This window comes from Gamsiella multidivaricata (assembly GCF_025024155.1).
Source record: "Gamsiella multidivaricata strain RSA 2152 chromosome Unknown BC939scaffold_25, whole genome shotgun sequence".
Classification (NCBI taxonomy): Eukaryota; Fungi; Mortierellomycota; class Mortierellomycetes; order Mortierellales; family Mortierellaceae; genus Gamsiella; species Gamsiella multidivaricata.
In genome coordinates, this window is record NW_026251733.1 from 370,695 (window position 1) to 391,750 (window position 21,056).

General features: G+C 49.8%; 9 protein-coding genes across 9 annotated transcripts; 4 read left to right on the forward strand and 5 right to left on the reverse strand.

Annotated features, from left to right (window-relative positions):
* Positions 1-79: 79 nt before the first annotated feature.
* On the forward strand, positions 80-1,827 carry BC939DRAFT_396069 (major facilitator superfamily domain-containing protein; the record flags this gene model as incomplete). The annotated part of the gene is made up of 3 exons (XM_051552261.1): positions 80-290; positions 378-1,411; positions 1,498-1,827. 3 exons carry the CDS (start codon positions 80-82, stop codon positions 1,825-1,827), a joined length of 1,575 nt encoding a protein of 524 aa, XP_051413299.1.
* Positions 1,828-2,381: 554 nt separating this feature from the next.
* BC939DRAFT_448678 (uncharacterized protein) lies at positions 2,382-4,350 on the forward strand. Its single transcript, XM_051555267.1, has 4 exons — positions 2,382-2,921; positions 3,023-3,423; positions 3,653-3,683; positions 3,868-4,350. The coding sequence occupies exons 1-4, from the start codon at positions 2,804-2,806 to the stop codon at positions 4,197-4,199; spliced, it is 882 nt and encodes a 293-aa protein (XP_051413300.1). The 5' UTR covers positions 2,382-2,803; the 3' UTR covers positions 4,200-4,350.
* Positions 4,351-6,777: 2,427 nt separating this feature from the next.
* Positions 6,778-9,006, forward strand: BC939DRAFT_502315 (uncharacterized protein; the record flags this gene model as incomplete). The annotated part of the gene is made up of 1 exon (XM_051560271.1): positions 6,778-9,006. One exon carries the CDS (start codon positions 6,778-6,780, stop codon positions 9,004-9,006), a length of 2,229 nt encoding a protein of 742 aa, XP_051413301.1.
* Positions 9,007-9,164: 158 nt separating this feature from the next.
* Positions 9,165-10,509, reverse strand: BC939DRAFT_502316 (major facilitator superfamily domain-containing protein; the record flags this gene model as incomplete). Its single annotated transcript, XM_051560272.1, has 2 exons — positions 9,165-9,812; positions 9,940-10,509. 2 exons carry the CDS (start codon positions 10,507-10,509, stop codon positions 9,165-9,167), a joined length of 1,218 nt encoding a protein of 405 aa, XP_051413302.1.
* Positions 10,510-10,551: 42 nt separating this feature from the next.
* Positions 10,552-10,887, reverse strand: BC939DRAFT_502317 (uncharacterized protein; the record flags this gene model as incomplete). Its single annotated transcript, XM_051560273.1, has 1 exon — positions 10,552-10,887. The coding sequence occupies one exon, from the start codon at positions 10,885-10,887 to the stop codon at positions 10,552-10,554; it is 336 nt and encodes a 111-aa protein (XP_051413303.1).
* A 1,385-nt stretch (positions 10,888-12,272) lies between these two features.
* On the forward strand, positions 12,273-13,204 carry BC939DRAFT_448686 (uncharacterized protein). Its single transcript, XM_051555268.1, has 2 exons — positions 12,273-12,465; positions 12,558-13,204. Exons 1-2 carry the CDS (start codon positions 12,355-12,357, stop codon positions 12,771-12,773), a joined length of 327 nt encoding a protein of 108 aa, XP_051413304.1. The 5' UTR covers positions 12,273-12,354; the 3' UTR covers positions 12,774-13,204.
* An 11-nt stretch (positions 13,205-13,215) lies between these two features.
* BC939DRAFT_448688 (uncharacterized protein) lies at positions 13,216-14,971 on the reverse strand. The gene has a single exon (XM_051555269.1). It carries the CDS (start codon positions 14,911-14,913, stop codon positions 13,264-13,266), a length of 1,650 nt encoding a protein of 549 aa, XP_051413305.1. The 5' UTR covers positions 14,914-14,971; the 3' UTR covers positions 13,216-13,263.
* BC939DRAFT_129220 (uncharacterized protein) lies at positions 14,951-18,795 on the reverse strand. Its single transcript, XM_051550051.1, has 5 exons — positions 18,413-18,795; positions 17,954-18,265; positions 17,605-17,859; positions 16,839-17,492; positions 14,951-16,766 (listed from the first exon to the last, which is right to left on the reverse strand). Exons 1-5 carry the CDS (start codon positions 18,707-18,709, stop codon positions 15,045-15,047), a joined length of 3,240 nt encoding a protein of 1,079 aa, XP_051413306.1. The 5' UTR covers positions 18,710-18,795; the 3' UTR covers positions 14,951-15,044.
* A 1,029-nt stretch (positions 18,796-19,824) lies between these two features.
* BC939DRAFT_476307 (uncharacterized protein) lies at positions 19,825-20,504 on the reverse strand (the record flags this gene model as incomplete). The annotated part of the gene is made up of 2 exons (XM_051558579.1): positions 19,825-20,072; positions 20,171-20,504. 2 exons carry the CDS (start codon positions 20,502-20,504, stop codon positions 19,825-19,827), a joined length of 582 nt encoding a protein of 193 aa, XP_051413307.1.
* Between the last annotated feature and the right edge of the window lie 552 nt (positions 20,505-21,056).

Here is a 21,056-nt window from a genome sequence, read left to right on the forward strand (position 1 = left end):
CCTCTCCTTCGCTCTCCCTAGCACCGCTCGTATCAATTTCTACCTCCACGCATTCGGATTTCCCTTTATCATCTACCCCATGTCGAAAGCACAAGAAAGCAAGGCTGACCTGGAGCGGCAAGAGAGCATCGCCAGCACGCTTGAAGGCACAGGATCAGCAGATGACTGGCTACGGATCCAAGGCGAGAAGAACCCATATTACGCCCACGATCTCACTTGGACGCCCGAAGAGGAGAAGAAGATCGTTCGTACCTTTGATTTCAAGATTCTATCATGGATCGGAGTCATGTGTAAGTCTCGCGTTGCTCAGAATGTTTGCTGCAATAGGAAAAAACAACAACCGCAGTGTATCTGACATATCTGCTTTGACCGCCTAGTCTTCTTCATGCAATTGGATCGTGGCAACATGGCCAACGCCCTCACGGACAACTTTATGGAGGACCTCAACATCACACTCAATACAGTCACCCTCGGCTCGACCATCTTCACAATCTTTTTCTGTCTTTTCGAGATCCCCTCCAATATAATCATCCGTCGGGCAGGGCCGCAGCGCTGGATCCCCTTTCTGATGTGTTTCTGGGGTCTCTCCACTGCTTGCCAGTTCTTCCTCAAGGACAAGCTTACTTTCCTGATCTGCAGGGCTCTGGTCGGAATTTTCGAGGCAGGATATATTCCCGGGATTGCCATCTACTTGACGACATACTACAAGAAACACGAGATGGCAGTGCGGTTGTCGATCTTCTGGTCCACTCTGGCGATCGCCAACTCGGTTGCTGGAGTGCTCGCTTATGGGATCTTGCACATGCGCGGGGTTGCAGGCCACGCGGGTTGGAAATGGCTGTTCCTGTTCGAGGGACTGGGCACGGTCGTGATCGGAATCTTTTCATTCTTTATCCTCCCCGAAGGTCCCACGAGCACCAAGGGCGGTCTCCGCAGGAATGGATACCTCACAGCCCGTCAGGAGCAGATTGCGATTACACGCCTGATCCGGGACGACCCCACCAAGGCCGACACTAGCAAGGGTGTAGTCTCGCGGAAACACCTCTTCAAGGCACTGACGAGTCCGAAGGTGTGGCCGAATATCTTGATTGGATTCTTTGGCTTGTTGCCATTTTCACCCCTGACGATTTTGTCGCCTCTGATCGTCAAGAACTTGAACCTGGGAGTTCCACCTTTGGTATCGAATTTGCTGGTAATCCCGGGCTATGTGATTTCATTGTCGATTATGACGTTTGTGAGCTGGAGCTCGGACAAGCATAACGAGCGCGCGTTCCATGGAGCGTTGGCGTCGACATATTATGCGCTGTGTATCTTGGCCCTGGCAGTGCTCCCGGAGGATGCGAGCAAATTCAGTCTGTACTTTGCGCTGATCTTTGCGATGGGCGGTCAGACGTGCTGGCATCCTGTGAATGTAAGTTGGATATTGTAAAGGCTAAGTTTTTATTGCTAACGTTGCAGCCATAGCAAATCCTAATTGCCTTTTCCTTTCGATAACAGGCTGCGTGGATTGCAGGGAACACAGCTCCGGTCGGAAAACGATCGATCGCGTTGGCAATGTACATTATTTCAGTCAATGCATGCGACATGGTTTCAGTGAACCTGTTCAGGGACGAAGATGCACCTCGGTTCATTACAGGGTTCTGGATCCTGTTCGGCGCGCTCCTGCTGACGATCGTGCTGTTTATCTTTCAGCGTTATCATCTCATGTGGATCAATAAGCGAAGGGAAGAAAAGACCAAGGATTGGACGGATGCGGATTGGCACCATTACAACGAGACGACGACCGACGAGGGAGATGATCATCTTTCGTTCCGCTACAGCTACTAGAGTTATTATGTTATAGTCAATAATTAGACAAAAAAAAAAAAAAGTCGATTGTAGCGTGGGTTGCGGACGCGTGCTCTGTTGTCTAGAAAAAGGAATAGGAATGCAAGGTGACGCTTGGTGGGCCTCTGACCGGCTCCATCCTCAGGCAGATCCGTTAATTGAGGGCTCTCATTCCAATTTACAGCCAATATATTGCTAGTGGTTGGTCTGAGGCTCTAATCCGGGCGCAGACGCTGTGGCTAAACAAAGACAAAGCGCGCTATTGGGCCAGACAACCCATAAGTGGTGTAAAAAATACCCTGACAAGTAGAGCTAGGTGTCTAAATTAGGTGTTTTTAGTCAGGATACATCAGAGTAAGCAGCACTCCCCTCATTGCAACGGAGGTGAACTATAAAGAGAATTATGGGGGAGCCGCTGCAAGGGACAAAAGGGGCTGCTTTTGGCCAGGCTTAGAGCAGCTGAAATTGACACCTGCTTATATAGCGGCCCCTAGGCTGCCAAGGGGGAAGCAGGATCTGACTGGCCAGGTCGCAGAATAATTTTGGAATTGACACATCAACACATCACCACACAATCTCTGTTTTGCTCCCATCTGTCCATCCATCCATCCCCTTGATCGTTCCTTCGACCGGCCATGCACACGATCCCTCCCCCTGACAATCCGTCTCATTAGAAACCTGAACTCGCACTCGCCTCTGTCTTGGTCACTTTACGCACTTTTTTTCGTTTTATTTTGTTTTACAATACGCACACCCACTCTCCTCCACACCCACTCTCCTCCACACCCTCTTCCTTCCACTGCACACTTTCTGTCGTTATCCAGCACTTTGCACCCAAGACCATCCTTCCCTTGCCCACATCCAACACACGGCTTGGCCCTAGCACATCCACATAACGCATTAACTCTCGACTCTTCAGCCTATTCACAGACCTTCAACTACTATTCCCTACTAAAAAAAAAAAAAAGAAAGAGAAATGATCATGGCCCCAATTTCCTTGTCATCACCATGCCAGTCGAACGCAACAGCTGGGGATGCTGCTAATCTGGACGGATATTTGACTAAGAAGAGGGCCTCGATCCATTATCCGGACGGTATGTCCTCGCACCTTCTCTCAGTCAGTCAAGGTGTACCGTCCGCTCTTGCATTAGGAAGCTGACATAATGTGCATTTACAACATTTACCACTACTGTAGACTCCACAGCTGCAAAACGGATGTCTTTGCATCTTGGTCTGCGCTGCCGTTCGCTGTCCGAGTCCTGGGCATTTGTCTCTCCTTCTACAGTCGTGCCTGAATTCCCAGAGAAGAAGGACGGATCAACATCAACATGCTCTTCATCATCCACCACATCGACAGAGACACCATCATCGCCCGTTGTCGACACTAGCAGGACCAATTCTAGCCGGGAAATGAATCAAGAACAGCGTGATCAGGAACTCCTGAACACACTAACCTCTTTCTTGCGAGGCGAAGGCAATGCTGTGGATTGTCATCCCACGGCCAAGGATTGCCGGACCATCAACGATGGCCTCTCGGCTGTCACGGCCTCTGTTGGGACCAAGACGGAATCAGGACTCTCGCAATCGGCTGGCCCGGTAAGCAAAAATATCTTGCACTCCATCTATGCGCCCTCCCCCTGTCCCAATATTGTCAACGGGGACATTATGATGTGATAGGAGAAGGCACTGCAGTGCCCCACGGATAGCACCATACATTACACTAAGCGCGCGTGACATAACTATTCATGCGATCGAGTACATGTTGCCAAGCCGAAGCTAGCCTAACTAACCAGCGATTGCTCTTGTTCTTTTGGACCTGTCATAGACCAACGAAGGGTCGGAGCTCTGTGATCTTGGTATGTGTACGACTCTGGATTGTTGATGAATTGTTCGTGGAAGAACAGCCTTGACACGCTGAGCAAATTTCAGGGGTGTTCTGTGCCGAGAAAACGATGATTTTGTTTGTCGTACAACATCCACAATATTCACCAAAGGTCCTGCTAATTTGAACTATACATTTATTCAATCGGTACTCTGTAGTGGTCACTATCCGCGACTTTGCCTACCCAACGGCTCACCCGTACCACTGCGGACTGTATCCACCCGAGCCAGCATATGAAGAGTCGGACATTGAGGAGGACGATGAGACAGAGGAGGACTATGACGAACAGGACCAGGATCGGGATTCGAACGATCGCACACAGGGACATGCTCGTGGTCTATATGACTTTGACGCCGAAAATTCGAGCGAACTAAGTTTCCAGGAGGGTGAATTCCTCTGGGTTCATTGCCGACAATTCCCAGGCTGGTTCTTGGGAGAGATGAATGGAAAGACTGGACTTGTACCTGAGAACTACGTACAATTGCTATAACTGGCTACTCTGCCCGAGGATTTAATCACCTTCACTCTCTTTCTGTAATAATCTCCGTTCTTCCGTACCATAGTCGCTGGTCGATTGTGGTTTAAAAGATAACCAAAAATTCTAATAAAATCTAAAGCAACCCCCGCATGGCATTTTTCTACATCCTTTAATGGTCTGCATTTTTCATATAGTATGCGGACAAAACTCTACTACTACTATATCGGCTCGTCAGAAGGAGGCGGGTGTATGGTTCTTGGGACCTTGATCCTAAAAGCGAAGACACCTAAAGCTTGGTCCACTGCTCACTCTCAATGCCAACAGATATCTAGCAGACATCTATATTTTTCATGTCCCTTCGTTCTGTACTTGATGGATATCTAGCCTTCTGTCTATGGACAGGCGATAGCTCTGCTAAACAGGCATCCTGACGCTATACTGATAATCCGGATCCTCCGGCTTTTCAGGGCTGTAATACCAGGCGTATAAGGAATTATCTGTTCTGGCATAGTGGAGGGGCCAAGGATTGATAGGTAAGTCTGGCACCGTATTCATACCCGCTCCGCTATAAACGGACTGCTCAGTATCCATGGCCGATAGACAGCGCTCCTGCTAACGCAGCACAGAACAGCCATGCATAGCGCTTTCGCAAGTCGTAGACTACGTATGGAAGTCTGCATCGGTTAATTCGCCAAAAAAAGGAAACTTGGTGCTCGCTAGGTCTCTGATGGACCGTGTCTCCAAAGTTTAAGTACTGACGCGGCGTTCCTGAAACCTTAAGTATCGTACTATGAATGGGTAGAATCCAGCGACCATTCGCTTCATCACCTCACACCACCAGAGAATGATCTTCCTCATCAGTTGCTAAATCAGCACCTCCAACTTGTCCTTATATCTATCCTCTCTATTTATTCTTCATAATAAACGGTGCTCTTTGAATGAGGGTATTATATTTAGAGGTTGTTCTTCGCTCACAAAGCGAATATGGAGGTCCAATCTACACCGGTGAATACAAGTTCTCGTCCCGCATTGTCCTTATCAGTCGAACCCCAGCCCAGCCTCTGTCGCCAACATATCCTGGTCCCTTATTTCTGCTTGGTAATGCACTGTTTTTGTATCCGTTCAGGTCAATTCTAGGCTGGAATGCCGCGTTGACCCCTCGAGCGGAATCTTCACCATAGTGTCCAATTTCACTCAGGTCGACGCTAGTCCTGAATTCAAATCGGGAGATCCATTACCTTTGCAAGCACCAGGAGAATACCAATACGATCAAGGACGGACGTCTGGTCTAATTTAACGACCAGCCCAGACTTCCGCCGAGAGAATGGCTCGCAGCAATTTACGCTGTTTCAGTGGCCCAACAGCTCAGCCAGCCAACAGCACCACTAACCTTGGTATGCTCACCAATATTAATGGACGCAACGTGTTTGTCAACTCGGGAACCTGGCTCTTGGTAAGTTCATGAGTCGTATGCTGAGGTTTTTAGAACGCTCCGCCCAATATTTACAACGCCCCGACTCCGGGAGTACACAGCTGATGTGGATACCGAATACCTCAAGGTGTACCACCCCAGACCGGTTGTCGTCACATCTCTCAAAGATAGCATTGATTCTGGCGACAATGAGACTGAGGCGACAGTAGGATCTGACTCAATGCCTACGTCGACACCAATAGTAAAGTGGACAGGCCCGAGACAATACTAGGGCCATTAGAAGATTCGGCAGATCCTTCTATTTTTCAGATCCCATCATCGCTCCTCATACCAAGTATACCCTGGGCACCCGCGCACGACGATGAACCCAGCAATGATCAGCAGACAGAATCGACCGCTCTGGAACAGCTCCGTAAGCATCACGAAGGCATCTCGACTGGACTCAAAGCAATACACCCGCCATCACGGATACGCCCATAGCATACGCACTCAATAATTAAATTGCATCCTACCTGCAACCATTGTCGTATTAAAAGCACTTTGCAAACATGCCTCCGAGTCGGTGGGCAAGAATAACCGTTTCTTTTTGTTTGAATGCAAAAACGATTGCACTTGGCCCGCAGAGAATTGCCCCTTTAGCTAGGCAGAGACGGATCCAGCTGCACTGGACTCGGTATGCATGAAACCGTTTGTTATACTCTTGTCGCCTTGATTGTTATACGCATATCAGCAGGTCAACCCTAGTTGGGATCGGCAGCGATTGTGCACGGCTTTAGCTATAAAAATATCCGTTGCATTCCGGCTATGCCCCCACACAATGGATATGCGGAGGAGGAATAGAAATCAGGGGCAGCTCTTCGAACGAGGGAACCGGAATGAACAGCGGATGAGGATGCATGAAGGAGTAGTTGCAGCATTGACGGGATTGAATATCGAAACAAATGCAGGCCTAATATTCATTTGTTTCCCAACAATGGCCCTTTCTGGCGCGTTTTTTATGTGGCATACTTGAAGACCTACACCGTTCATGAATCTATTCCTGTATTCTCTTGAAATACCTTTTCTTCTCTCCTTTGTCCTTTCTGCTGTCCCTCCCTAGGCGACATACTACAGCCCATCTTTATCATCGTCACCCTCTCCACTCCACCGTCGATTTAAATGTCCTCATTCTTGACATCCATCCAAGAATCAGCCCGTGGGTTCCTCTGCAGTCTTTCTGCCAGTATCCGCCTCCGGTCTCATTCCCTCTTCAACTCCTCACGGTCATCAAATGAATCTCATGCCTCCAATTTACCCTATAAATCAACTGTCATTGATACCGCCAGCAATTTGGGTCATCCTTCAATTGACAAAACCGCCCAGCAACCATTGAAATCCATACCGGCAACTCTGCCAGTGATCCGTGTCACAGAGAACCTCATAGATGGCGACTTTGAGCTGCAGATGCCGAGCAAACAGAGATACGAGTCCGAATTTTCCTACCAATACCAAAGTCGAAACAGCAGCAGTAGTACCCTTTTTATCAGATCGAGCACAAACATCAGGCAGAATAATCTTAAATCGATACCATTATCCATACAGCAACAACCGACGCCAACGTCGCCGCCACTGCAACAGGAACAGAAAGAACAGAACCTACCATCACAGAAGATGTCAATGGCGCAACAAGAGCTTCAGAGAGGCCAAGGGCACCGAGGGTCGTGGGAAAAGGGAGTTGAAGGTATTGCTGACACGGTTACTGCCCTCTCGATCCCCGCCTCATTGCGCTCCGTGTCGTTGGAGCCGTCAAGCCTTCTCGTCCTACATAGCACCCCCACCCTCGCTGTTCACACTGATCCATGTTATGGCGGCCATAAGGCTGCAAAAGTCACACCTGAGGCTATCACCGAGATTGAGGATGCAGCCCAGGTCGAGATGGAGGTTCTCTTCCCTGCAAACAACAGTGATGCCACACAAGGCAAGATACTGCCTGACACCGTCCTCATCCATGACCTTCCCGAGTATTTCCCAGACGATGGCTTTGGCCGTAACTCTAGGCGATACGAGAAGTATGCCAGGCTCCGGCTCGTCGCCCTGAGAGAGCACCAGCAGGCATTGGTTCGATTGCTTGGCGAGCTTTTGGACACCGACAACCTATACCGCCTGAGCCAGGACCGACTCCTTCCCCCTGTGTCAACCGCCTGTCCGCATGATCGAATCCAAGAATCCGAGACCGGATCCTCTCGAAATCAATGCGCTTGCCATATACGCCGAGTTCATCGCCGCCAGAAACGTGAAACTGCCGTTAGTGGCTACCAGAAGGCGATACTTGACCTTTGGCAGACCGACCAGAACCTGTGCTATTGGTTGAGCCGATACATCAGGACTACTCGTCGTGTTGGCCGATCACTTGACTTCATCCTCACATCGACCGGAGATTCGAATCCTTCGACTACGGCAATAGCCCCATTGGACCAACACAAGGTCGGGTCTAACAATGGAGTGTCGAATCCGGAGCTGGAGAGAATGGGTATTCTGCAGTCGAGGCTACTGAATTACGTTGCTTGCCCTGCCAGCTGTACCACATCTTACGTATCGACGACATTGCCGCCCGCTGATGAGCTCCTGAAGGAAAGATGCGCATCCACTTCGAGGTCAAAGTCTCGTAGTAATGGCAAGACTGTACCCCAGTCAACTCAGTCAGCATTGTCAAGCATTACCGAGGTGAAAGAGGCTTCTATGTCTTTTAAGAAGCCGACTAACGATTTCGCGCGCGACCCTGCACAACAGTCTTTCTCGCCAGCTGATGAATCCGCACCTCTATCTCAACAGTCCATGGCCCTAGATGCCTCTATCCCTATCTCTGTCGCTATAAAAGACATCCCTGTCATCCCTGCCATTGTCTCCAAACGTATCGTTGTCATGACATCAAGGAGTATCATGGCATCGTTACCACTCTCGCCTCTACTGCCAGCTCCTTCGACGCCACCGCCAGCTGTACCTGCACCATCGCCCCCAAGACAATATGGTACATCTCCATCTCCAAATCTATCGGCCACGATTCAACACCCTCGGTCTGCACCAGTGCATACTCCATCCCAATCTCAACAGCCAGTGCAAAGACAAGAGATGCGACAGATAACAACATCAGGCAGAGTACGAACGTGCTTTCGGGACCTTGACGAGTTCGAGACTGCAGTCTTTGTGGGCTTCCATATGCAGAGTCTTCAAAAGACGAACGAGTTCTTGCACCAGTTCAACAAAGAGGCGATCCGGTCCCGCATCATGACTGAGAGATTCAAGATCGCACGAGATATGTACGAGCATCGCGTGATGGGTCGGCCGTGGAAGACACAGCAGCGCAAGAAGGAGCTCCTTCGGACAAAGTGTTCCAGCAATAATGTTTAATGCCATTTTGCAGTCAAAGTTATCAATATAATAAAAACGCATTCCAACTAACGAGATGCAGTATATTTTATCACGCTGAGATGGGTGTATTAAGGTGATCATCAAATGCTATATGATACATTGGTTTCTTCACGAGATTGGGTTGCTGGTCGTAATGCTTAATATAGCTCCGACGACTTCGGCTCGCTTCCTCTCGTGGCCTTCTCCTGCTCCTCCTTCGCAAACATCTCACGATCTCGTTGCTCAAGTCTCGGACAGACAATCCGGACGTAGACACTAAAGATCGCGACTGACAAATGCGCGATCCCCATCAGCACAAAGGGCGCGCCCCTCATCCAGACATCAAACAGACGTCCTCCCAGCTTGACCATGATCATGATACTAATCGCACCACAGAAACTGAACACACCTGCAACGCTGCCGCGGTACTTGGGGTTGATGTACATGCCATTGACCAGCGTCATGCCCGTGACGATCATACCCATCTGGCCGATACCGATCATGCACACGAACACAAAGTTGGATATGTGGCCTGGGGCTTCCTTAGTGAACGCAAAGGGTAGGGATCCGATAGCACCAATGATACCAGCGACGGCAAGGACGGTTGGCTTCTTGAATTTCTCACCGGCATATCCGAAGAGTGGTGCGAAGGCCAGGCAGACGCCTTGGCCCATACCCGTCAGCGTGTGTGTGTCACCAGCGGCGGCACCGCAGGATTGGCCGTTTCTACACCAACCAAGATCGACATAGTGCTGGACGACCCAGAGAATCATGTAGGAGGTGAACAGAACTGTGTCTGCGCGGGCCTATGGATACAGAGAGAGAAAGAGAGAAAGAGAGAGAGAAAAAGATGTTGGTATTTGATATACATAAAAAACCCCTCTCTATAGTGCATTCATGAAGAATACGAAAAAAAAAAACTTACCACAAAACTCGAGAAGTACGCGAGCGCGATGCGTGTGGGTCGCGTCCAGCCAAGATTCCGTACTTCAGTAACTTGAGCGGGTTCTCCGTCACCAACCTCTCGAACGATGACGATAGCGACGGCGCCTTCGTCACCGCACTAACTATTTCGCTATGCACCAGCTTGAACAGCCTTTTAAAGTACTTCACAGCACCATCACCACCGCTATGACGTACATTCACATTCGGCATTGTAAACGCAAAGACGCACGCCAATGCGATCGCACAGCCACCGACGATAATCAACGCTAACTGGATACCCTCGGCATCGTCCTTCACCAGCGTGCCCAGCTGATAGGGAACCTGGATCAAGACCATGCCGGAGACCAGTCCTCCGAGTCCTGCAAACATTCCCACGATAGCGCTGACTCTCCCGCGCTCATGCTGGCCGCCCGCAATATCCCCGAGTGTACCGGTCATCATACATGTGCAGGCTGCAGAGCCGAGGGAGAACAAGAGTCGGCAAAGCAGCATGTGTGGGTAAACATTCTTGACGTACGAATAGAGGATGAGTGCGGTGCCGAGAAAAACGAATCCCATGCTGTAGACAGGTCGACGGCCGATACGGTCAGAGAGGATTCCTCAGATGATTGTTGCTGGGAGCGCGAGGATTTCGTCATAGAGGGCAAGGGAGCCAGTGAGGTCGCCGATATACCCATTGACGCCGAGGAGGACGGTGGGGACGAAGAGCTGGACAATGGAGAGGTAAGCGACAAGGCAGATGGTGAGGAAGGAAGCGATGAGGTGGGAGATCAGGTTGAGATAGCCAATGTCTTTGTTGACGATGAAGGTGTAGAACAGACGACGTTTCGTGGGTGGAATGAGGGTGGTGGAGACGGCTGGCGTGGATGACTCGAGAGTGGAGTCGTAAGGGGCCACTTTCAAGTCCTTGTAGGACTCTTCTATCTCAGACTTCATTCAGCCTTCTTTCTTGCTTTCAGTCGTGGACGGGTGTCAGGGAGGAGGCGCGACCGTTCGTTAGGGTGTTGGAGAGTGAAGGGAGCGATGAAGAGAAGGGCCGCAAGAATGCGGATTGAAGGAACGCGAAGTGGGGGAAACCGCAAGGTAGCAAAGGAAAAGAAGAAAGAAAAATAAATTATGAGCCTCTGAGAAGGCAGCCAATGGAGGAGAAGACGGAAGATATCTGATCCAAAGACAGGTACTGGCATCTGATAACTACACACTCATCCGTTTCACGGGCAACACCTTTCTCTTTATCAGATTTTAGAAGCAATTACACCCGGCGGACCAGCGCCTGTTCGCAGAAGAGGAAACATAGAAGCATGGTGAAGTTTGGAGACCAGCCTAGTGTTGAGCCATGTATCTTGGGGACAGAGGTAATTATGAAAGCACGAACCTGTCTATGGTGCCGGCTCTTTTTTTTTTTTTTTTTTTTTTTTCGCGAGATGCGGGGAGCAAATAGTAGTCAGCAAATGGTGCCACGCTCCGCCCATGTTTTTATTCTGTTGCAGTGTGTTGACGATCACGGAACAAAGAAAGGCGAGAAGCCTTTTAAAAAAAAGTGTACTACAGTACTACCGTGCGCTGGAAACCACTCTGGAGTCGCGTGGACGAAGTTTCGTCCAAAGATACTAGCTGTGTGCTTACAACCAGTTTTTCGGGGAGCTCCAGACTGAAATCCTTTGAGAAGAGCTAGTTTATGACATTCCTTGTCGAAGAAATAGATGAAGGGGAGGGCCATAAACAAATGAAAACTGTTGAGCAAGAAGAGTTCCCGGTAGAATTCTGACTGTGGTCACGGTCTAGACTGAACTAACGCCCATCTTGTGTTTTCGATGGCAGGTTTCTCGACAATGTACTTTACCGGGCATTTAAAAACTGAGCTACCATAAATGGATGCAACCGTGGAAGTTTAAAGTTATCAGATGGAAATTCCAGATTAACCTGTACGCGACTACATCCGACAGTCAGACGCTGACTGCTTCAAGAAGAGAGAGTGCGATACCCGTTTTTTTTCTAAGGCCAACCACGACTTCACCCGTGTCTTCTGGGTGCAGGTGCTGGGAGTTTGACAGCTTTGCAGGCATTGTTTGACCCGATGAAATTGAGCACAAATTCGGTTTGGCCTAGCGCCTCGTGTGTACGAATCAAGCAGGAGCGAGGACGTGGGAGAATGCCAACAACATTCCTTTCTCTCTGCAGTGTATTCGAGTCATTACTTTTGAGTCAAATTCTTTGGTAATACAAGAAAAAAAAAACCAATGTGAGCCGGCCTGGGATCTGATAACGAAAGCTTACGGTGCCTCGACATCGAATGCATATATAAGCACCACTTTCTTCTCCTCCTTGGCCTCTCCAACCCACTCTCTCTCTCTCTCCACTCCCATCCTACACACCACCCTGCCACTACACAAATCTTCAAAGATGCGTTTCTCTGCCGTCGCCATCCTCGCCGCCGTTGTCGCTGTTGCCAACGCTCAGTCGGACGCTTACCCCTTCAAGGACAACGGCGCATGTGTTGCCAAGTGCCTTCTTGTAGGTTCACATCCTCTGCCGCTCTTTATCCTCTAGTTGTTTCTAAGGTCCTTGGTGGCGATACTTACACGTTGTTTTTTATTCGTATTTAGGATGCGGGCTTGAGCATGGACCCTAACTTCACCGATGATCCCACCAACCCCAACTTCCTCACGTCCCTCGGCTACGCTCATGACAAGGGCACTCCCAAGTACACCGCCTACATGACCAAAAGTGGCACGTGCATCACTGGATGTCCCGCAGTACGTATTCGGTGCCTTTGCAGTCTTACACACACACACACACACGCACACACACAAACTCCCTAAAGGATTTAGCTTGTCCCTAACCTCATAATTTCTCTTTCCCTGACAAATAGGCCGAGCTGGCCCTCTACAACGAGCAGTATGAGAAGAAGACCGAGTGGTACAACCAGAAGAAGGCCGGTGCTACCGGTTCCGTCTCTGCCACTGTCACTGCCACTGCCACTGCCACTGTCACTAACCCCCACGGAGGCGCTACTCCCACTGGCACTGCCACTGCCACTAACCCCCACGGAGGCGCTTCTCCCACTAGCACGGCCAGCAGCGCTGCTGGACTGGTTGCTGGATCCAGCGCTATCGTCGGTGCTGCTGTCGCCTTCTTGGGTGCCCTTGCTCTCTAAGTGGATTCTCCCCCACTCTTCCACCTATTTGTACTTAGACACTCTTAATCATGCACTCTCTTATAATAAAGCCCATGTTACCGTGCGGCCATGCTGTTAAAACACATCTTTGTTTTTGCCTTGTTGAATTATTTATTTTCTATGTCGTTCGAAGATCATGAACTGAGTTCCGTCTCAACAGTTTTCATAAATGCTTCGACTTCCTTCACCAGCGCACCATTTTCACCGGTGGTGCCATGGGAGACTCTCAAAATGTTCCTCGCCAGCTTCAAGATCTCATGAGACAGTCTTACAGAGGTCATCCCACCTTCCACATCGTTCCAAAGACTCTTTGCCAGCGTGAAGCAATGCAGTCCCACAAGCGGGTGGTGCCGCGGGTAGATCATCAAGTACAGTGCCAGGATAAATGTCCCAATCTTGGATGCCAACGCCCAGGACTGATGTTCGAGGCATGTGTTGAAGAACGATGTGGCGTTGGTCATCACTATTGTCGTGAACGGCTTTGGGGTGCAGTGCGGGGTACTTTGCAAGGCTTGGTAGACTTCGAATAGCCGTTTAGTGTATTCCTGATGAGAGACGGCCGTTTGGATCAGTGGCACGAGTGAGTGGATGATATAGCTCGTGAAGGACGATCGCGTAAATGTCGATGGCGGTTGAAGCGAAGGTCCTGCGAGCTGTAGTGAACGAGCGCCAGGTAGGATGATGGTCTCGAACTGCTTTGTGAGCCATTCGCCGTCAACCTTCTTGCCATCCTTGCCGTCCTGATCACCCTCAATCAAATCATCCAAAATCCTGAATCCTGTCTTCCTCGTGCTGCTGGCATCATCCTTAGACTCCGGTATTTCTGATCCGTCGCCGCAGCGTGGACAGAGACAGTCGAAATAATACTTCTCCCTTAAGAGCTGCCTCCGCTCCGTCCGTTGAACTCCATTATCGACATACGAAGTGCAAACCTCCTGTCCCAGTTCAATATCCTCGAGTGCTTTCACCACCTGAACCTTTCCTTCATACATCACGATCGCATTCGGCCGACACGAATGGTTGAACAGCGCCCCGATCGGAAACGTTCCCTCGGCCATCGTAAACAGCTGCGTGTCATGGATTGAAAAGTTGTTGCAGTGGAACCGACACAGATACTGTATTAACTCCGTCACCGACGGCGGTTCACCCGCACTCTCCATACTCTTGAACGCAAACTTGGACTGTATCAACTGCTCCCGGACCCGCGTCGCGATCTCCTTGTATTTCGTCAGCAGCGCCGGGTCCGAAACGGTCTCATGTCCCACCAACGTCGAAAACACATACGCCGTTAAATCCATGGATTCTGGTCCGTCTCCTGATCCACGTCCCACTGCCGGAAGCGTATCTGCATCCTCAGATTCCTTGTAGGCACCGTTGCGAAGTCGCTCGATCACTATCACGACCATCTTCAACATCTCATAGTCCAGATCCTCCATATCCTTGTCTGCACAGATCCACCGATGCCAGCCCTTCCACGCAATCGTGAAACAGTCCTTGTCGCAGTAGTATCGCTTCTTGCAGACTGAGCATCGCTCGAGATCTACTACTGATTTCGGAGCTGGAGAGGATCTGACAGCTGGTCCGTTCCTGGTTCTCAAACAAGTCTCGCAGTGCTGGGATCGATGTGTTGGAAAGGTAACAGGGTTGCCCAGCGGACGGGATGTGATAACGGCAGAACCTTGTTTGAGAGAACGTTGAGCCACGACCTTGCGGTGCTTGTGTGGGTCGCTAATGAGCTCGAGGCCATGGATCTCGAGATGGCGTGCTAGATTCGCAGCTGACATGGCAGCTTCATGAGTTGAATTACTCTGTCTACAGACAGCTTGCAATGCTGTGTTATCGTGCTATTTGGCAGTCCAACATTGGTTATTATTAATTATTCTATTCTACAAATGTGCAATGTCCCAGCTTGGAACTACATGGTACCGTTATCGCACAGAGCCCTCTTGACACGGTCGCACTCCTCCTGGAACCGCTGGATCCATGCCTCCGCTTGCAACTCAAGCAGCCTCACCTGCTCCTCCGTCCAGTGGCGGTGAAACTCCTCGACTGTCATTTTGAGATCGCTCTCCGTGATATTGGCTTCCTTCATAAGTCTCAGTCGTTTCTCGTCGATTTCAGGGTCCTTGTGGAGTCGAAGTGTAGGTACTGGCTTTCCATCATAATCCTGCTGTGGTTTGCTGCTACATTCTGGCATCTCATCTAAAGCCCTTTGAGGTCCACTCAGCAGCCTTGCCTGCTCGTCCTGCCACGGAGGCTTTACGACTTGGGTATCAACATCTGACCGATGCGTCTTCCCTCCATCTGGCTCTATCCTTGATGCGTTCGACTGGGTTCGGGGCTTCTCAATAAACGGATTATCGTCGGATTTAGGGTCCCACATCTCTCTAGGCGGGCTTGGTTGATCCTGGTCATTGTGTCGATCAATGCTGCTTCCCCCGGTCTCCAAATCCTCCAATCTGAGTAGATCGATTCGCCTCTTCACCGGCGTCCTGACAAAGGGCGATGCAGGAGAGTTGTTGTTCCGACGCGAAGCAGCCCCTATGGCTGAGATTACCTTGGAAATCGGCAGAGGCGACCTTACAGATGTGGCGGGCGTTGTGGACTCTAGCAACATGATGCTCGCTTTCTTGACTGGCGTCTGCATGATGTCCTTGTTGCTAATTGCTTCCGGTTCTGACGACATGGGGTTTTCATCCCGTTGATCTGATTTGTATTTTTGGTCTCTATGGACTTCCGAGTGTTCCCCTACAACTTGTGACGCAGCAGCTGTCGTAACCCGCTTCCGCTCCTTGTTCTGTGTACGCCTCAGTGCTCTGACCTCCTCTTTGATGGCATGCTCTGCCACAGCCATAACCTCCGAACTGTCGTTTCCATGCATCAGATCCTCCAAGCGATCGACCAAACTTTGTTGCTTCTGCTTTGGTGATAGAAGATGGCCTCGGGTGGTCTTTCTAGCTGCAGGTGATCCCAAATATGACGAATGTGGTGCGTTCCCGACTATGTCCTTGATCTTCTGCCGAGGAGTTATACTTGGCAAGGGTTGCGAAGGGGTCTTCTTGGGGTTTGGTGTCGATGATGATAGCGTACCATCGGCTGCCCATTTAGATGGTGAAAGGAACGGTGTTGAGAATCGAGATTGAGTGCTCTCACGGTGGTCTTCATCTTCCCAATCGTCAGCGTCCAGGCTTGACGACGTCCGCTTAACAGGATTCATATAATCCACAGCAGCATCTTTAGCGTTCTCAATGTCCTGCACCAAGTCTTCCGGTTCCCGTTCCGGTGTTTTTAGGCGCTCCGCTGCTTCGTCGTAATTCATCCTGGCGGCGTTATCAGTATCGGACTGGGCATGGCTAGTGTCCACCTCAACCACTTCAGCTTCGTCCTGATTATCCTTCTGAACTTCTGCCGTAGGTTTCATTACTGGAGCATCGCTGTCGCTGACTTCAATGATTTCGATGGATCTGATCCTTCGCCGCTTCCCAGGCAACTGCGAACCATTGCTTGTACTCCGCTCCCGCTGTTGCTTTTGGTTCTGGTGCTGTTCCTTGTCCTTATCATCATTCGAGTTCTCATCTCCTAAAAGTGTCCTTTCCAACGATATTGCAACCGGCGGAGTAGATACGATGGATCCAACCTGTACACGAGTGTTACTGGTATCAGCAAAGTTGGTCCGTGGTATCTCTCCTGATACTTCTTCCATACCCACCTCAGTATCCTGAGTGTACGTTTTGCCCCAGTTTTTGCGGTTTAAAGCTCGCTCTTCCTTTGTCAGCTTCCGCTTCTTGGTGATCACAACAGATACATTAAGTGACTTTGCCTGGCGCGATGATATCGAGGACGCGGAAGAAGTAGACGACTCCGTATCAGCCCTACCTGCCGGCCTTCGCTTTCGTGATGGTCGAGTTGAGGCTTCAATCGGTGTTGTGATAGATGACGAGTCTGCGCTCATACTGGGGTTTGATGTGAATGATCCCACTGCTGGCTCAGGCTCCTCCACCTCGATTTCCTGGTTCAGTTTTAGTGGCACATCCGGTTCACTTGATTGTGATTTCCGCTTTGTTACAATATTTCCTTCTGTAACCTTCGTTGGATCCTTCGCTAGAGCCTCGGGCAGGGTGAATTCGACCGATCGTACTGGGGGTGACGAGTTTTCTCCTTTTGAGCTCCTCTTTAATGCGCTAGCCGGTGTGGGGGTAGATGGCCTTAATGTACCAACGTCCTGGCTGTCATTGCTTTGAAAAACTGATGAAGATGTCGCAGGCGACTTGAGCATTCGACTTGCAAAGGAAACCCTCCTGATATCTCCCATGTCCATTATCGGCGCGTGTACTTTTTGTGATCGCGGTGATAAAAGCAAGCCCTGGAGAGAAGGAGAAGGATAAGTATAAAACCATAATGATCAGAGACTTGTTGCATATCTCGAATTACAAAATAAATCCTGGAAGCCATAACGGCGTGCTTTGGTGTCTTACCTGTTCTCTAGCAATGAGAACATCCATGGATCCCGACGTATCCTTTCTTTTGATCTTTGTTGCCTTGGCTGCTGAAGCCATTGTCGGTGCTGCGGCTCTCGTTGCGAAAAAGGGGCAGGAAGGACATCTCCTTTGGTGTTCATGAACTGGATCATCCTCTGCCTCCCATCCATCCAGCGCCAACATGCAGTAAGGGCACTGAACATTGTCTATTGAGTCGTCAACTGGAGCGTAAAAGAAACCTGCCTTCGCCATCTAAATGGTCAATAATTTAAAAGCAAGGTCAACCGGATATCAGCATATCTGGTCAAACACTTAGGCTTTCATGGACGAAGATTCATGCACATACCCTCTTCATATTGCCAAACCACCCCTTCTTCCGCTCGTGCGGCCACCATTTTCCGAAAGTGTCCATTCGCGCTTTAGTCATCCTCTGACCCTTAGGGAGCTCATACGCATCGTCCCAGCGAAAGGGCAAGTCATCATCGAGTATTGGAATCGTCTTAACAATTGCCCAGCCGCATGTCCGCGAATGACTACTATGTTCGTCGTACGGGTCGTCGCTTTCGGTCCAGCCATCCAGCGATTTTCCACAAAGAAAACAAACCACGTTATCGGGCGATGTAGCAGCTGGTCTCCAGTAGAATCCTGCATCTGCCAACTGTCAGTGGTCGTAATTTTTTTTTTTAGAGACGGAGAAAATAAAAACGAAGAGAAAAGTCAGCGTCGCAAACCAAACGGAAAATGTTTGTCGATGGCGGTACACTCTATTGTTTCTCTCTGAATGCCGTCATCTATTCGCCCATACCAATTCAGGGACAGCCTTGTGTGTTGAGCTCTTGTAGGGCCAAGAGCGCCCTCGTTGGATGAATGATTTCAGCCTCGCATCTGCAAATTGCATCCTGTCCTGTCCCGGGCCGAAGCGACAGCAAGTACACAGGCAAATCCTTGCAAGAGGGGAAAGTATTGCGCTAGAAGCGATGTTCGCCTTGTACCAGCGGGTATAAATAATGGATGTCGATCGATCGAGGCGTAAGTTTACTGAATCGCGATGCGCTGACAAGTTGCGAACCTGCCTTGCGCCCAAGAAAGGCACGTCACGCATATCGTAAACATCAGAGCGCGTCGATCGTAGACGCGTTTTTCAAGCAAGACACACGACGCGTCCTCCAGATAGGTCAGTGCGAAAATGAACAATACCTCTCTCTATTCGATGGACGCTGTACTCAATCGGTAGGGTATGGTAACGAATTCCTTAGTACTATTGAGAGATGCCATTAAACTGCTGTGCCCAAGGACTCCAAGGACCCCAAGAACCAGCCTCCATCATCTTCGTTGCCCAATGAGCCCGTCTCCTTGCTTTTACTCTCCAAACCCTAGTCGCTTCCAAATGAAAATAAGCCTGGTTTTCACAAGCATCTCTTTGCACACTGCAGATATTTCCCGACACATAGCACTCTCTACCAAATATCATCTTGACACCCCGTCTCACACCTATACTCTCGACAAAACATACGCATGTGACTCTGGGCGGACAAATTACTTTTAAGGTCCGCCACACTCGAGTAAACTGTTGTCAAGAAAACAAGAAGTTTCAAACGCGTCTCGGACAATAAGTGAGAGATCTGGTGATAGTGAGGTTGGGGCTGGGGGAGATCAGGGTGAGAATAAATTTGAGAAATGAGGAAAAGGGTGAGTAAAACAACAAGTACACTCGTCCGCTTATTGCATCCTTTACCGAGGCTAAATAAGAACTCCTCGAGCATGAAGACCCTGCAAAATGCACTCCATCTTCCCGAATACAAGTCTCTGTGTGTCTGTGAAGGATGCTCTCTCCTGCTTTCTGTCCTATTTGGTATCGCGTCGATTTTAAGGTCCGCGAAACTGTCAGCAAGCATGGACACCACACCCGAGTCGTTGAAAATCTCACAACCCAAGCACAACTGAATGCACTTCTTCATCGGAGCATCAACAATGTTCAAGATATGAAGGCTTCAGTGTGTACGATGGGTGCAAATGCATTTATTTATAGATATAATAATAACTGGCTTGTGGCAGCCAAGTTCATGGCGACGTTGCTCTTTCTCTTGCCCTTTATTAGAATTCTAGTGTTTTAGGCGTTGGATTAATCATCCGTTCTGGTATGGCAAATACTTGCGCTAAACTTAAGGGATCCCTGGTTGGCGGTTAGGAGACGTCCATAGGGTGTGAAGTAGCAGATCACATACAGAAGAGGCCCAACGAGATGGTAGCCGTGAAGGCAACAGCAGACAAAGACATCCTGGACTTGAAGGCACCATTCTTGCCACTTGGAGAGGTCGCGACTGAAGTAGGCGCTGACGTGCTTGCAGGAGGAGATGCGGATGATGATGGTGAGGTCGGCACAGCAACGGCGGAGGAAGACGAAGATGGTGTAGGAGAAGTAGAAACAGGGCCGGCAGGGAGAGAACTGCATGCACCGTTCGTGGCTTCAAAGGATAAGGGGAATTGTGATGTTCAGTTAATTAATGTAATATTTGACCAGAAATTATCTTTTCATATTATTCATTTTTGAGTTTTCACTTACCGGCGAAGGTCCTTCGGAGTGCAAGCTCGGCCGCACTCATCTCTGAGCCGCCTGTAGGGGTGCAAGTACAGCTGACTGTGTACTGTGAGCAGGCGTTGTTTATAAAGGATACGTCGCAGACATGGTGACTTATATTATTGCCACCACAGACTTCTCTCGAGGCGAGTGTACAGCCGTCCGCGAAGGCATCGCACCACCTTTCTGCAATGGTTTTTTGTTGTCTCTTCTCGAGATTTGTGACAGGGGAGGCATTAACGACGTTATTGTGGTTGCTGCTAAGCACAGCAAGTGATCCGAGTGCGACCAGGGACGCGATGGTGAGAATGGACTTCATGGTGGATTGGAAATGCGGGAAGGCAGTGTTGAGGGTGAGTGTGCTTTTGGAAAGGTAGCGAGGGGCACTGACAAGACGCGCTGACCGGGGAAAGTAGAGAAAGGTGGGAGCTCGACCTGTTTTATGTCGTCTACCTCTCTAGGTCGATTAGCGGAAGAAGGATCCGTTGCCTTTCTATCACGGCTCTGGCCTGGGATGCAACTTAAAAAACATCCACCGCGCCTCCACTGGATAAACCGATTAAAACAAGGCTTGCGCTTTTCTAAATCTCGGCGCCCCCAGGGCTCTCTCGATAATGGGGGAGGGCGTACAACAGTTTCCCAGGCCGCCGATCTGAGCCCGCTTTATTGTCCCCTCGCCCTTTTTTTACCAGGAACGTTGCATTATTTGTTTCTTGTCAGTCTCGTTGGTTACCAAGGGAAAATGATCGATAACGACCAATGGCCGCACTTTCGAATGGAGGCGTAGTACTTGAAAGCCCAAGCAGTCATCGACTTTGAGAGCGATCCCCGTTGATAGAGTTCAGTGCACATTGCATGGGAACCATATTTC

What these genes read in the sequence shown, in the direction of transcription:
- BC939DRAFT_448678 (XM_051555267.1), top strand. Translation starts at nt 2,804, where the DNA reads ATGATCATGGCCCCAATTTCCTTGTCATCACCATGCCAGTCGAACGCA. An exon ending in CTCGATCCATTATCCGGACG is followed by an intron (nt 2,922 to 3,022) that starts GTATGTCCTCGC and finishes CCACTACTGTAG; the next exon opens with ACTCCACAGCTGCAAAACGG. An exon ending in TCTCGCAATCGGCTGGCCCG is followed by an intron (nt 3,424 to 3,652) that starts GTAAGCAAAAAT and finishes GACCTGTCATAG; the next exon opens with ACCAACGAAGGGTCGGAGCT.
- BC939DRAFT_448686 (XM_051555268.1), top strand. Translation starts at nt 12,355, where the DNA reads ATGCGTTTCTCTGCCGTCGCCATCCTCGCCGCCGTTGTCGCTGTTGCC. An exon ending in GTGTTGCCAAGTGCCTTCTT is followed by an intron (nt 12,466 to 12,557) that starts GTAGGTTCACAT and finishes ATTCGTATTTAG; the next exon opens with GATGCGGGCTTGAGCATGGA.
- BC939DRAFT_448688 (XM_051555269.1), bottom strand. Translation starts at nt 14,913, where the DNA reads ATGTCAGCTGCGAATCTAGCACGCCATCTCGAGATCCATGGCCTCGAG.
- BC939DRAFT_129220 (XM_051550051.1), bottom strand. Translation starts at nt 18,709, where the DNA reads ATGCGTGACGTGCCTTTCTTGGGCGCAAGGCAGGTTCGCAACTTGTCA. An exon ending in TTCTCATTGCTAGAGAACAG is followed by an intron (nt 17,493 to 17,604) that starts GTAAGACACCAA and finishes CCTTCTCTCCAG; the next exon opens with GGCTTGCTTTTATCACCGCG. An exon ending in CGTACACTCAGGATACTGAG is followed by an intron (nt 16,767 to 16,838) that starts GTGGGTATGGAA and finishes ACTCGTGTACAG; the next exon opens with GTTGGATCCATCGTATCTAC.